This window comes from Miscanthus floridulus, chromosome 2 (genome assembly GCF_019320115.1).
Source record: "Miscanthus floridulus cultivar M001 chromosome 2, ASM1932011v1, whole genome shotgun sequence".
Classification (NCBI taxonomy): domain Eukaryota; kingdom Viridiplantae; phylum Streptophyta; class Magnoliopsida; order Poales; family Poaceae; genus Miscanthus; species Miscanthus floridulus.
The window spans coordinates 158,852,874-158,866,725 of record NC_089581.1 but is presented as its reverse complement, the minus strand read 5'-3'; the positions used below and the strand labels follow the sequence as shown (position 1 = coordinate 158,866,725).

Below are 13,852 nucleotides of genomic sequence, written 5' to 3'. Positions count from 1 at the left end.
TCATATGATGATTTAAACAATAAGTTTTAGAAAGACTCTTGAGATGCTCTAAGCCTGAGGTATCGAATCAAACTTAGGTTTGGTTGAGTAGTATTGCCAAATAGATGATGGCAGTGTTTTAGTTCTAATGATTTGTTCTTTCAATTGATTGAACTATTTCCTGTCGTGGCGGCTGAGTGGATATGGTAACGGTCAAGTGTCGGGACACACCGCACACGCATTCATAAATAATATACATCTATCTCGTGAGGAGAGGTTAGATTTTGGGCTAACAGCGGCGAGATCTTATAACGACGATTTGCTTTTGGTGGAAAACCACGGTGCAAAGACGAGTCACGGGAGGCTGAAATAAAATATGATACTTTCGATCTTGAATTTCTTTAGGCCCCGTTCGTTTCACGGGGAATGACTATCAGGAAAAATTTCGGCCGGGATTGATAGTTAATTTATATAAGCTTTTATTACCTGGAATAATTTCTGGCAACATTAACCTCTCACTGAACGGGCCCTTGCATAATTTCGGTTTATCTGTACAACTGAGTGTTTCGGCACGATCACAGACCTGTTTCGTGACTCCGCAATCTCGAGCTCTCAAGTGTGAGCCAAAGACGGACCTTTTCTGAGCTTGCCGCTGCTGATCTTCGGGCGGTGGACAATACTAGTTCTTGAAAGTTGGGACTAGGGAGTGGAGACTGGGGAGACGCCCTTCGCAATCGTCATTCAGCCATGGCACATAGCAGCCACACACCTGCCCTCCGACTTCAATGTCCTTTTGTTGTAAAAAAAAAAGTCCTTTGATTCCCTTGTGATCACCGGAGTCTCTCCACGGGTGCGCCACTGACAGGAAGGTTTGTCGCATATCCCTTGTCAAGATTGTAGTCTCCTCCCCGGCGCGGATCCACGCGACGATGTGCTGCGCCTGTCAGCCACTCAGCCTCTCTTCCATCGCTTTCTGGTGCGTGGTGCTGGTCCACTGGCGTTGTGATCCTCGTCGGCTCGCGCGTGCAGACGGGCGTGTCGCCCTCGCCCCATGACTCCACGAGGCCATGGAACTCTAGTCGTTGGCGCAAGGACGAGAACAGGTCGGGGATAAGCTGTCGTGTTTGGCGGGGTTTCCTCGTCGGCAGATATCGCTGGCACGTCGGGTGCTGATCACCCGTTCACTGCTGTCGATAAAATTCTTTAGCGACACTTTTTTTTTCCCGACAGACAGATGTCGACGTCGTCGTTGTGTAGATAATGGGGCCTACCCTCCCGGCAGGCTACAGCTATTGATGTGTTGAAGCTTGAAGGGACGCGGCGCTCTGTTTGCGTGGAAGGAGTGTACATCGTCGCTCAATCATTGCCGAACTGAGGCCAGCAAATTGCAAAGGGGAGTTATGATAGCAAGTTTAAGCTAGAGAAGTTGGTAGCGAGACGGAGAGAAAACAGTACTGGTTGATGTCGATCTCAACTTATAAAAGCTCAGCAAAATTGTGTTTGTAGGATGCGTTTCCCTTTTATTTTTATTTCCCACCACTGAACCACCTCCATTTATTTTTAGGCCTCCTTTGAAACAAATAAGGGTTTGTTTGGACACAGGAATATTACATAAATAAATGAGTTCAATTCAATCTTACAGGAATAAACACAGAATTCAGGGAAGAAAAATTCCCATGTTCAAACCGGAGCCTTATTTTGGAGGAATGTTATCTTACAGAAAATTTCTATGAAGCTTTTTGAAACAAATGACTGAGTTCCTGCAAATCCTATAGGAATTGTGTATTATTACTAAGCTCTATCCAAACATTCATCCTACAGTTTCTTTTGTTTTCTTTTTCTCGAACACGTAAAGGATTTGCGTGTCTTTGTATTAAGGTAGAGAATGTTTAGAGTACAATACGCTTGGACAACGCTCTAGGGGGGATTTAATCATATTACAATCACGCTCATACCCTCCCTAGTGAACAAGGACGCTAGGCTATTACGCTGGACAAGAGACAACCTCTTTTGTTTTCTCAATCATATGAATCTACATGTTAGTGTATTCTATTTCTATGTTTTTTTATTATTCCTGCATTTGTACAATCAGAGGTTCTTATGTTTTTATCATGTGGACTTTTACTATCACTCGGGTTTCTGTGTGCTAGGTGCTCTTGTTTTTTACCATTCCTCTTCTGTTTCATCAACATACTCCTAAATGCTTCCACGTTCCAGGATGAAAACATTTATGTTCCCATGTTGTAAAATAACACCCCAAGTTTTCAATCTCATTTCACGTTTCCGTTCCCATTCCCTTATCGGAACATGTCTGCTAACTGCTAAGGCTGTCTACTAGCCTACAGCGGATGGGCGAGGGCTCATGATCACTCTTCTGTGAACCGCTTATAACTGCACAGCCTCGGCCCTCAGTCTCCGAAAGCATGAGCACGTCTACGGGCTAAAAAGAAGTGGTCAGGACACCGGCTCTAGTCCTATGGTAATTTGGGCTATTTACCCTAGGGTCATCATGCGCCCGATTTTATGACTTCTATCGTGCTTATCTTCACAGGGGGAAAACGCATATTCTCCGGGCAATCTCCAGACGCTAAAATGCTTGCCAAATCTCAATGGGGACTACAATGCTACGCAATCTAGTCGCCCATAATGCCCTGTTTTCTTTCGATGAGCAACGTATTGCAATTTGCAACGTCCCATGAAGCTTCTCAATTATCCGGTGCGTGGTCATGTCCGTTTGCTTTTGGCTTGCGACCTCTCTCTCTTTCCCCCCACTGTACGACCATCTCGTTGCATAACAAGCAAGCAAGTCCTCCTCCTCCTCCTCATCCTCATCAACGCTCTCGAGAAAAAGAAGAAGAGGGCGTTGGAATTCAACAGAGCGTGCAAGAGAATCAAAAGAGACGGCCTGCCGCCCGCAGCTCTCAAACTCGCACGGACGAGTTTCCTCGTCACACCAAGAATCAAAAGAGAATCAAAAGAGACGGCCTGCCGCGAAAGGCCTGCCCGCGCGCACCTGTCTGCGCGTCCGTCCCACCGACACACGCTCGTGATCGTGAATGAAAACGTGAAGCAGCGAGCGACTGACTGCTCAGGCGAGACGGGGGGGACCGGGAAAGGGTTGGAATTTGGAAAAAAAAAGGGGCCACGGCCGCCCCACCGCCGTGCCGTGCATGCGCGCTTTCTCCTCCCTTTTTTTCGCCAGTGGGTGGAGGGTGGCTGCCGTGCCGGTGCTCGTCTCCGATTGGCAAACGGCCATCGCATCCTCTTCCTCCCTTACCTTGCAAGCAAAGGATGGACTGCAACGGGCCCGGCTCATGAGTCATAAGTGATGACGAGCCTCGGCGAGGGTGGCCGCTGGCCGGGGACGTTTTACATCCTAGGCGAGGCGTGTGCTAGGTTACTAGCCCGTGTCCAATGTCGCAAGTCCGGTAATGACCGGTGCAAATCTTGGGAGATTGCAATGCCTCCTGCGTGGTCATCGGGAGGATGATGAGAACGAGGACGAGATGATGCAATGTGCTATGTGCCTTTCCAAGTGGATGTAAAATTGGATCTATCTAGTTCAAATTCTTATAGATAGCTCAGATAAACTCACCTTCAAATAGCCCATTTTTCGTAATGTGTATCCTCAAATAGTGGGCCATGCCACAAACCCGCCCTCATCGCAGAGCCAACGATGACGAGCTTTTGCTCTCTGACAATTGTCTCCATTTGTTCTATATATATGCCTGTTGTCATTAAGGAGTGGCAACAGAATTATCAAATCTCATTGTCTGGTATACTGATATGTACCAAACTCTTTTTTCTTGATCACCGCTTAGTGGCTTCCCTTATTGTCTCTGCGATATTGCTGCCCACCTACTAATTTATGGTTCAAGCTTAATGTAACCCGCGACCTTAATTATAAACCTAATTGTAATTATGTTGTAGAATATTTTTTATTCTAGGTTCGCTCGTAAGCAAACACAGCACAAAAAAACAGGGGATAGTAGGTGCCTATTGCATTATTGATTTTTCCATTCGATGAGAGAGAGAGAGGAGAGAAGGGAATTTTGGGCTGCTTTGCCGCACTCTTTTTATAAAGTCGACCCACCCTCACCTAATGTCAAAAGAACCCGCTTTTTCCATTCCTGAAAGAGAACCCAAACCCGAGCAGAGAGAATACCGCCGTTCCCTCTCCAGGGCGTCCATCCGCAACGATCGGCAGCCATGGCGATGGCTTACAAGATGGTAAAACCCACCGCCCCTGTCACGCGTCGGCGGCGCAGCCGCTTCTCTCGCCTCGTGTGAAATCAAGCAGCCATGGCTCACGATCGACGGCGTGCTGTGTCCTGCGCGTGCGTGCGTTCGTGGTTTGCAGGCGACGGAGGGGATGGACGTGAAGGAGGAGTGCCAGCGCTGGTTCATGGAGATGAAGTGGAAGAAGGTGCACCGCTTCGTGGTGTTCAAGATCGACGAGCGGTCGCGCGCCGTGCTGGTGGACAAGGTGGGCGGCCCCGGGGAGGGGTACGAGGAGCTCGTGGCCGCGCTGCCCGGCGACGACTGCCGCTACGCCGTCTTCGACTTCGACTTCGTCACCGTCGACAACTGCCAGAAGAGCAAGATCTTCTTCATCGCCTGGTAATAATCCTGAGCCCCTCTCGCCTCTAATTTCCCGCCGATCTCTCTGAAACAACCAATTCCGTCCTCGTAAAAGCTCAATCCCTTCTCTGATCTCTGCCATGGCGATGATGATTATTACTGCTAATCCAGCACGCAGTAAGAAATTTTGTTAGGAAAGGTAATACCACTAAACCTGGTAAATTGAAGTGAGAAGAACCAATTAATTAGGTAGCATTCATGTACAGAGTAACCTTGCCACGGTACTGCCCATAAAGGCATAAACCCAACCTACACGGTAGCAGAACCGTATATGTCAACTTGTCAAGTTTTTCTCTGGAAGCATTCGTGCAGCTTGGAAGATGCGCAAGCGAACCATAAAACTACGGCAGCCCTGAAACCAAATCCCCCGTCCGTCTCTTGCACCGTTGGAAAAAAAACCCCGGGGTTTGGTGATCGTAGTCGTAAAAAACATGACGAAAAGCTAAGTGATGAATGAAACGGCATCTTGCAACTGAAAAGTCAAGGCAATCTCGAAACTGTTGTTTGGTTTGACAGAACGAGAATATTGTAATTTCCTACAGTAAACTTTGAAGGCAGTCTACAACATGTCCTGTCGCTTGTCTGAAGGAAAGCAAACATGTCCTCTCGAGCCTTAGAGGTGCAGGAAGGCATCACATAATTCACAATTGACTAGAAATCTGCAGATCTAATGACTGTTCAATCAGTGCTGCATCCTTATCTCACAAAAGCAGGAAGGTGCGCGCGCCAAGCTTTTTCGGTTTTTCCTCCACAGGGAAAAAAGTTGCTTGCGGCGCTCATCCCCGCTGGGATCATGATCATGACGGGGACCAAACTGTCCTGATAAGCCCTGGCCAGGCCTCCCTTTCTCCCTGTCACTGCTGTCTTGAGCGCTCTCTACACGCATTATTTTTGTCCAAAGCCTGCAGTGCTAAGGACGCCCGTTATTTTATCAGATCTGATCTAAGCCTGAATCCACCTGTTATCTAGATCTGTCAGCCCACCGAAAGCAAGCATCGCCCCACGATGACAGCCATAGGCAAAAACTGTCCAATCCTCCAGTTTATGAGCCATACATTTATTTATGATAACAAATCCGTCAGCAGAAACGAGAGCAACTATATATTTATATACTTCTTTCTTGATCTGTCCGTGTCCGGCAACAACAACACCAGTCAGGATTTGATCACCACGAGTAAGCAGCACGACCGGATTATTTAATTACGGTTAACTTGTCAACTTGCTCCAGTGTCCACTTGTTAAATAAAGCACTATGATTCTGCTGGCGACCGCTGGCTGCTGGTGCGCTGCATTTCCATTCCAGTGGGTTATTGCGCAGGCAGTTGCTCTGTGAGTTCTAACGGGTGGATTCGTTGCTTGGTGCTGCGCTTCTCTTCTGCGCAGGTCACCGGCGGCGTCGAGGATAAGGGCCAAGATCCTGTACGCGACGTCGAAGCAAGGCCTGCGGCGGCTGCTGGACGGGGTCCACTACGAGGTGCAGGCCACCGACCCCTCCGAGATGGGCTTCGACGTCATCAGAGGCCGCGCGCAATGAGGCCCGCGCTGCGCTCTTCTCCTACTTACTGCTACCTGTGCGTGTGCGTGTGCTCCTACTACTCAGTACTCCCCTCTCTGCGTGCGTGCGTGTGTGATCGGCCGGATGCTAATTGGCGTTGGTGTGCTCCCGTAGCGATAGCGTCGATGATGCCAATCTGACGAGGCTTGGCGTGTGTTTGCTTTGCTAGTTTCGGTTTCTTTGGAGAGATGATGCAGGCGTGGTGTGCTGATGCTGATGGGTGAGCAGAAGCTGAGGGAGTAGCAGGGGATTAATGAAACGTCCATCTCTGCGACGTAGAATTCCACTGAACAATGCTCCAGTGTACCATAAGCTGCTTCAGATTTGATCGCGTTTCTCTCCGAGGTGGTGCTTACTTGCTATTGTTTCTACCTACATTTTCTTTAGAAAACACCTTTTTACGTACAATTCAGAGCAAAGCTGTTCTGTGCTTCCATTTTTTGTTCAAAGAATGTCAGAGTTTCTGCTCTAGTTTCATAAAACGATTAGGTAAAGTAGTTTGGAGGTGCCAATCTCAATTTCTGAAGTATGTCGAGAATCTGCTCTCCAACCCTCTTCTGCGGTTGATTCAAAGGAGACGATGCAGATGTTGGGACAAGAGCAAGTGTTCAGATCTGAAGAGAACAGTGAACACAGTTAATCTCAAGGTCGCAATTCTTGGTACATGTGGCAGGAGAAGCTGGGCACGTCAGGAGGTTGTGTTCTTGTCGGTGCTTACTGCTTACGCGCCGCACAAGCGGACAGAATCACAGAACTGATGGTGTTCAACAGTACTCCCTCCTTCCCATAAAAAGAGTCATTACGAGACTCGTGCTGGTCAAACTTTCGTATATTTGACTAGATTTGTAGTAAACATTAGCAACATTTGTATCTCCAAATAAGTTTATTAAGAAAATATATTCAAGATTTATCCAATTAGACTAATTATGTACTATAAATATTAATATCTTGTTACATATATTTAGTCAAAGTATAAGATAGTTGACTTATCGAGAAATGAGAATGACCTTTTTTTTTTTCTTCTTCTTTTGGGACGAGGCGAACCACACGGACCGGAACCACAGGCTATGACGCCTGTATTCTGTGTCCGCCGGTAAAAATGAAAAAAAAGAGTGATTAGTTCATTGCCGACAGTCCAGAGGCCCAAACTGTGAGATTGCAATTCCATAGTTCAGGGGGGCCCAAATACCGGTGAGATTGATTGCCTATTGTCCAGGGTGGCCCAAAAGTTGCGCAATTGTAGTCCAGCATGAGGAACCGGACTAGATTAAACGTGGGCTCATTTAACCGCGGAAGATGAGGCCCGAACCTTGCAACCCAAAGGCACCCTTGTCGATTCAGTGACGCTCACAAGTCACACAGAGATCTTTGCTCCCAAGAAAAAAAAAAGTCACACAGAGATCTGGCAACTGGCGGAGCCCTCATTTGCATGGATGTTGGCATGTTGCTCGCTCAAGAGACGCCAAAGTTCCTTCGTTATTTCTCTGAATTAAAAGTTAAAAGTAACAATAAGTGCAATCTCATATGAATTAGTCTATATATAGACCTGATCACGTATTCACTGAGCATATTTGTCTCGCCAAACATCGTGCATAAAGAGAAAATTCTGGGCTGGGCAGGGCATGGCCCCGATGGCCCCGTTCTTCAGAATCCACACCGCTGCAAAAAATCCAGCCAAAAAAGTCACCGATTTTGCGCCACAATTTGGGCGCCTCGTGACCTTTTAACTCGTCAGGCGGACAGAGAGCAAAGAAACCGAGTCAATGAAGAGGTCACCGCTTTCGCGGGCAGGGACCTCATGATTCGGTAACGCCTTTTCGGCAGATGCCCCACTGAAAAACGAGCGTGGCTAGAGCCCCAAAGCCCCCTTTATCGCCAAAGCACGCTCCCGTCTCCGCTCCCTGATCCGGTTTAGGATCGATGCCACATTAATGCAGCACATATGCCTAATCTACGTTTAGCCTTTGGCCTTTGCAACCGGCTCAGTTCAGGTCCGGAGGTCCCCTCTCGTGTTGTCGCAAAGCCACACATGCGTATCGCCATCTCCTGGGACCCTACGACGACCCCGAGGATCTTAGCAGCAGTATCACAATCGACCAAAGTGCCAGGTCCTCGCGATATGCTTTCATGCGTTCGTGCAGCTGCATCCTGTTGTGCCGATATAAGGGCAACCGTGTGCTTTTGTCTCTCCCGGCACATGGTTTTTTGATCATCCGATCGCTGGGTCCGTCCATAGTTGATCGTCTGATCCCCACCGATTTAGCAATCTATTTTTTTTCCTTGTCGCTGACAAGCTGTTCCGCATGTCTTCTCTCATTTCATTTCATCGTCTCCCCCTTGACAACAGCGACTATAGAAAAAAATTGTCTCATTTTATAATATATTATTTATTTTTATCCCTATCTAACTATAGACAAAAATTATGACTTGTTAATTGTCTTTATATCAACATTTATATTATTTTTTTTGTCTTTGTCTAACTATAGAAAAAAATTACGATTTTTTAATTGTCTTTGTGTCAATATATATATATATATATATATATATATATATATATATATATATATATGTCTAGCTATAGAAAAAAAATTTACTTGTTAATTGTCTTTGTGTCAACATATATTAGATTTCGTTAGGTTTGTATAGTTTTGTGTATCGGTTTTTTCATAACCTGATTCGAAAATTGCAGCTGCAATTTTATCATAAAATATATGCAATAAGCATGGTGGCCGTTGCATTTCGATCTAATGGTGGTAGAATTCGTGTGCTACTGTTATCTAAAACAACTGAATTAGTTTCTCATAAAAATCGTATGTTTTACATGGAACTAACGACCATGTGCTAGTTGGTCACTAAACACATGAATATAATATACCCATCCTCTATAGAAATTGGGTCAGATGTTCGAGAAAGATCAACACACCTACACGAGACACCCGCGCGCATGCGGTCCTGCCACGTCCCACCGCTCATTTTGAAGATGGCGATGGTCACCCAGGGTCTCGCTACCTGGCGCTGGTCGACTCGATCGCTCCTTCCCTGCCCACAACCGCAAGCGTGGCCTATCCGCACGGAAAGCACACGGCGGCAGCCACCAGCGTCCCACGCGCCCCACGACCATTCCCAGACCTTTTCCCACCCTGACGCCCATCTGACTGAAATCCCAGTTCTCAAAAAACAAAAAAATATCTGACTGAAATCCCACGGCGGCATTAACCGTCCCAGGGACGTTGGTACTGGGCACTGGGCTGCTGGCAGCGGGGCAAATGTTGTAGGAGAGTACACGTACGAAGGACGAAGCCCACGTCGAACGGCCAGCGCAGCGCAAAAAGGCCAAACTGCTGCTGCCCCAACAACCCCCACTACCCCGCAATAACTCTTCGCGCACTGTTGCCGCCTCCACCGCTCGTCCTCGGCATCGGCACGGTGCCATCATTCTCCCACTCACGGTGTCTCGCTCGCTCGCTCACTCACCGATGGCAACTCCTCGCTCCCCTTTCCTCCTCCTCCTCGGCCTCGCGCTGGTGGCGCTGACGGCGCCGGCGCTACTGCGAGCAGATGGCGGCGGCGAGGAGGCGCGGAAGACGTACATCTTCCGCGTGGACCACGGCGCCAAGCCGTCCGTGTTCCCCACCCACGCGCACTGGTACGCCTCCGCCGCCTTCGCCTCAGCGGCGCCCGGGGCCGCCCCGCTACAGCCGCTCCACGTCTACGGCACCGTCTTCCACGGCTTCTCCGCGTCCATGCCGGCGTCCCGCGCCGAGGAGCTGCGGCGCCACCCGGCCGTGCTCGCCGCGTTCGAGGACCGGGCCCGCCCGCTGCACACCACCCGGTCGCCGCAGTTCATGGGCCTCCGCGCGCGCCTCGGCCTCTGGTCCCTCGCCGACTACGGCTCCGACGTCATCGTCGGGGTGCTCGACACCGGCGTCTGGCCCGAGCGGCGCAGCCTGTCGGACAGGAACCTGCCGCCCGTCCCCGCGCGCTGGCGCGGCGGCTGCGACGCCGGGCCGGGGTTCCCGGCCTCGTCCTGCAACAGGAAGCTGGTCGGCGCGCGGTTCTTCTCGCAGGGCCACGGCGCGCACTTCGGCGCCGCGGCCGTCGCGTCCAACGGCTCCGTCGAGTTCATGTCGCCCCGTGACGCGGACGGCCACGGCACACACACCGCCACGACCGCCGCGGGCACCGTCGCGTACGACGCCAGCATGGAGGGCTACGCGTCCGGGGTCGCCAAGGGCGTCGCGCCAAAGGCCAGGGTGGCCGCCTACAAGGTCTGCTGGAAGGGCGCCGGCTGCATGGACTCCGACATCCTCGCGGGCTTCGACCGCGCCGTCGCCGATGGCGTCGACGTCATCTCCGTTTCAATCGGCGGCGGCAGCGGTGTCACGGCTCCGTTCTACCTCGACCCGATCGCCATCGGCGCGTACGGTGCAGTCTCCCGGGGAGTGTTCGTGGCCACCTCTGCCGGAAACGAAGGGCCGACCTCCATGTCAGTGACCAACCTCGCCCCGTGGCTAGCCACCGTTGGCGCCGGCACCATCGACCGTAATTTCCCCGCTGAAATCGTGCTGGGCGACGGCAGACGCTTGTCAGGTGTGTCCCTGTACTCCGGGAAGCCTCTGGCCAATTCATCTCTGCCTCTGTACTACCCCGGGAGGACTGGCGGGCTCTCCGCTTCGCTGTGCATGGAGAACTCCATCGACCCTTCACTGGTGAAAGGCAAGATCGTCGTCTGCGACCGCGGCAGCAGCCCGCGCGTGGCCAAGGGAATGGTCGTCAAGGAAGCTGGTGGCGCGGCGATGGTTCTTACTAATGGAGAGGCCAACGGCGAGGGGCTTGTTGGAGACGCCCACGTCCTCCCTGCTTGCGCGGTGGGCGAGAAGGAGGGCGACGCGGTCAAAGCGTATGCTGCAAACGCCTCCAACCCGACGGCGACAATTAGCTTCGGGGGCACGGTCGTCGGCGTCAAGCCGGCACCCGTGGTGGCCTCCTTCTCGGCGCGTGGACCCAACGGGCTCGTCCCGGAAATTCTCAAGCCGGACTTCATCGCGCCGGGCGTCAACATCCTCGCCGCGTGGACGGGCGCCACGGGCCCGACCGGCCTGGAGGGCGATGCCCGCCGCACTGAGTTCAACATCCTGTCCGGGACGTCCATGGCGTGCCCGCACGCGAGCGGCGCCGCCGCGCTGCTGATGTCCGCGCACCCCGGGTGGTCGCCAGCGGCGATACGGTCTGCGCTGATGACCACGGCGATCGTGACCGACAACCGCGGCGGGCCCGTGGGCGACGAGGCGGAGCCCGGGCGCGGCGCGACGCCGTTCGACTACGGCGCCGGGCACATCACCCTGGGCAAGGCCCTGGACCCCGGCCTGGTGTACGACGCCGGGGAGGACGACTACGTCGCGTTCATGTGCAGCATCGGGTACGAGCCGAACGCGATCGAGGTGGTGACGCATAAGCCCGTGACGTGCCCCGCGGCCGCCGCGACGAGCAGGGCCAACGGCGGCAGCCCCTCGGGCTCCGACCTCAACTACCCGTCCATCTCCGTGGTGCTCCGCGGCGGCAACCAGTCCAGGACGGTGACCCGCACGGTCACCAACGTCGGCGCCCAAGCTTCGGCGACGTACACGGCGCGCGTGCAGATGGCGTCTACCGGCGCCGGCGTGACAGTATCCGTGAAGCCGCAGAAGCTCGTCTTCTCCCCGGGCGCCAAGAAGCAGAGCTTCGCGGTGACGGTGACCGCGCCGTCCGCTGCGGCCGCAGCAGCGCCGGTGTACGGGTTCCTCGTCTTGTCGGACGGCGGCGGGCACGACGTGCGGAGCCCCATTGTGGTGACGTGGCTGCAGCCCATGTGACTGTCAGGTGGGCCCTGGTACTGCCGATAGGATGGCAGCAGGAGTCAAGGCGCAGTGGGCCAGTAACGGTAAAGTCGTGAGGTCGGGACTGTGCCATTAAAGGTGGCAGCGGTCGGTACTATGTTGGGTGGGTCCTGCACGCTCGCTCTGCAGAATTTGATTAGCCGGGGCATGCTGTGACAGTGGCTCCGTTCGGCTCGCTGAAAAACATTGTTGTGGTTGGATCGTTGGGAGGTTTTGCCTAAAAAAACCAACTAAATATTGTGGATCATAAGGTAAGTCATTATTGGCTTATCCGGGTATAGGGTGACTACTGGTAGTGAGTGAGTGACAGTGGTGCGTGAAAAACTGAAAACTCTGGTGTTTTTACCTGCTTTGTTTGTTTGTGTCTGGAGGCAACAGTCCTTGCCTGCCACTGGAAAACAGGGCACAGGAGCAACGGAAAGAAATGGAGCAACAAGACAAAGCTATGTTATGAAAAGAAATACTGCTAGCGTTAGCGTGGGTATTTCTATGTGGATTATCTGAATAATTTTATCGTCTAGAGTAGTTGCATTCTCTCCCGCCTAGTAGAAGTTTTGTCTGTTTATAGAGCATCTTTTGTCTTCGCATCTAATACTGCGGGATTTTGCTGCCGGTTGCCGGGCAGTTACTTATGCTAAAATTTAGCTTATATTAAAATATTGTTAGAGAAGAAAAAAAATACTATTTTATGACTGAAAAATAGCCCAACGTCGCTGCTGCAGGACCTCGTGACCTGATAAAGTTCGTTGGATGTTCTTATACAAATGGGTGGTGGGTCCAACTCGGTATTCGCGTATTTGTCAGATGTTCTTATACAAATCGGTGGTGGGTCCAACTCGGTATTCGCGTATTCGATACTTTTGGGTCGTTTTCCACGAGCACTTTACCCAGCAGCACCAACAACGAGGAAAGCTGGCTTGAGCATATTGACGCTTCTCGAGCTGTGCGGGATCATCAGGCGTTCGGCCCACGTACGTAGACGCTCCATTGCTCCTAGTCCTACCTGAGCGTCAATCTAACTGATGAAGTAGTGTTGCTGTGCATCAATGGTCAATAGCCTCCTGGATTAAAGAAAACATCAATAGCCAATAACGGTCACGCTGTCTTGACGGTGACACCTACGAGGCCACGAGTCCTAAGACAGAGCTCTCCACTGGCACCGTGCGGGTTGGCAGTTCGCTAGTAGAGCTTGGATGATAATTTCGCCTCCTATCCGTTACATACCACTGCCATATCACTTAGAGGTAATAATATAGCCTGAAATATGTTGCCTGTTAAGTTGGCTTGGAGGTTAACTATGTTAAACATACAAGTATTTAATATCTGCATATGCATATATTTTCTGTGCTCAGCACCTTTGTGGTCAACATCAACCAAATGTAATAATATGAAAATTGAAAACGATACAAAGTTTGGCCTACCAGAAGAAATCACACTTCCCACGAAAGATTTTGAACATTTTGTCTTTATAATGTAAAAAAATGTAACAGTAACAATTCCTTTCCAAATATATGGCTTATCAAAAAGATGTGTGTAATTAATTTGTTCTAAATTCAGTAGCAGCAGCGCTGTGGGCTGTAGCAGGCTGACGGTCTGTCACAACTCACAAGGTACACAAGAAAAAACAGGATATCAAGCCACCATCAGACTTGCGTATGCAAGCTAAGATAACGAACGTATAAAAATGATTGTTTTGACTCCAAGTATTCTACATTTCTACTTCAAAATCCAATCAAGCACAGGCACTCTGACGGTACCCAGTAGTCCATGTGTGATGAGTGACGCCGAGTTCCAACGACCG

At 50.9% G+C, this 13,852-nt stretch overlaps 2 protein-coding genes across 2 annotated transcripts; both read left to right on the top strand.

Annotated features, from left to right (window-relative positions):
• Nucleotides 1–4,051: 4,051 nt before the first annotated feature.
• Nucleotides 4,052–7,090, top strand: LOC136534628 (actin-depolymerizing factor 5). Its single transcript, XM_066527034.1, has 3 exons — nucleotides 4,052–4,209; nucleotides 4,340–4,599; nucleotides 6,004–7,090. Exons 1-3 carry the CDS (start codon nucleotides 4,189–4,191, stop codon nucleotides 6,152–6,154), a joined length of 432 nt encoding a protein of 143 aa, XP_066383131.1. The 5' UTR covers nucleotides 4,052–4,188; the 3' UTR covers nucleotides 6,155–7,090.
• Nucleotides 7,091–9,333: 2,243 nt separating this feature from the next.
• On the top strand, nucleotides 9,334–12,651 carry LOC136534617 (subtilisin-like protease SBT1.6). The gene has a single exon (XM_066527028.1). The coding sequence runs from the start codon at nucleotides 9,652–9,654 to the stop codon at nucleotides 12,025–12,027; it is 2,376 nt and encodes a 791-aa protein (XP_066383125.1). The 5' UTR covers nucleotides 9,334–9,651; the 3' UTR covers nucleotides 12,028–12,651.
• Nucleotides 12,652–13,852: the final 1,201 nt, after the last annotated feature.

Coding starts and splice junctions, on each gene's coding strand:
- LOC136534628 (XM_066527034.1), top strand. CDS start 4,189: ATGGCGATGGCTTACAAGATG. Junction 4,210..4,339: donor TGGCGATGGCTTACAAGATG/GTAAAACCCACC, acceptor CGTGGTTTGCAG/GCGACGGAGGGGATGGACGT. Junction 4,600..6,003: donor AAGATCTTCTTCATCGCCTG/GTAATAATCCTG, acceptor TCTTCTGCGCAG/GTCACCGGCGGCGTCGAGGA.
- LOC136534617 (XM_066527028.1), top strand. CDS start 9,652: ATGGCAACTCCTCGCTCCCCTTTCCTCCTCCTCCTCGGCCTCGCGCTG.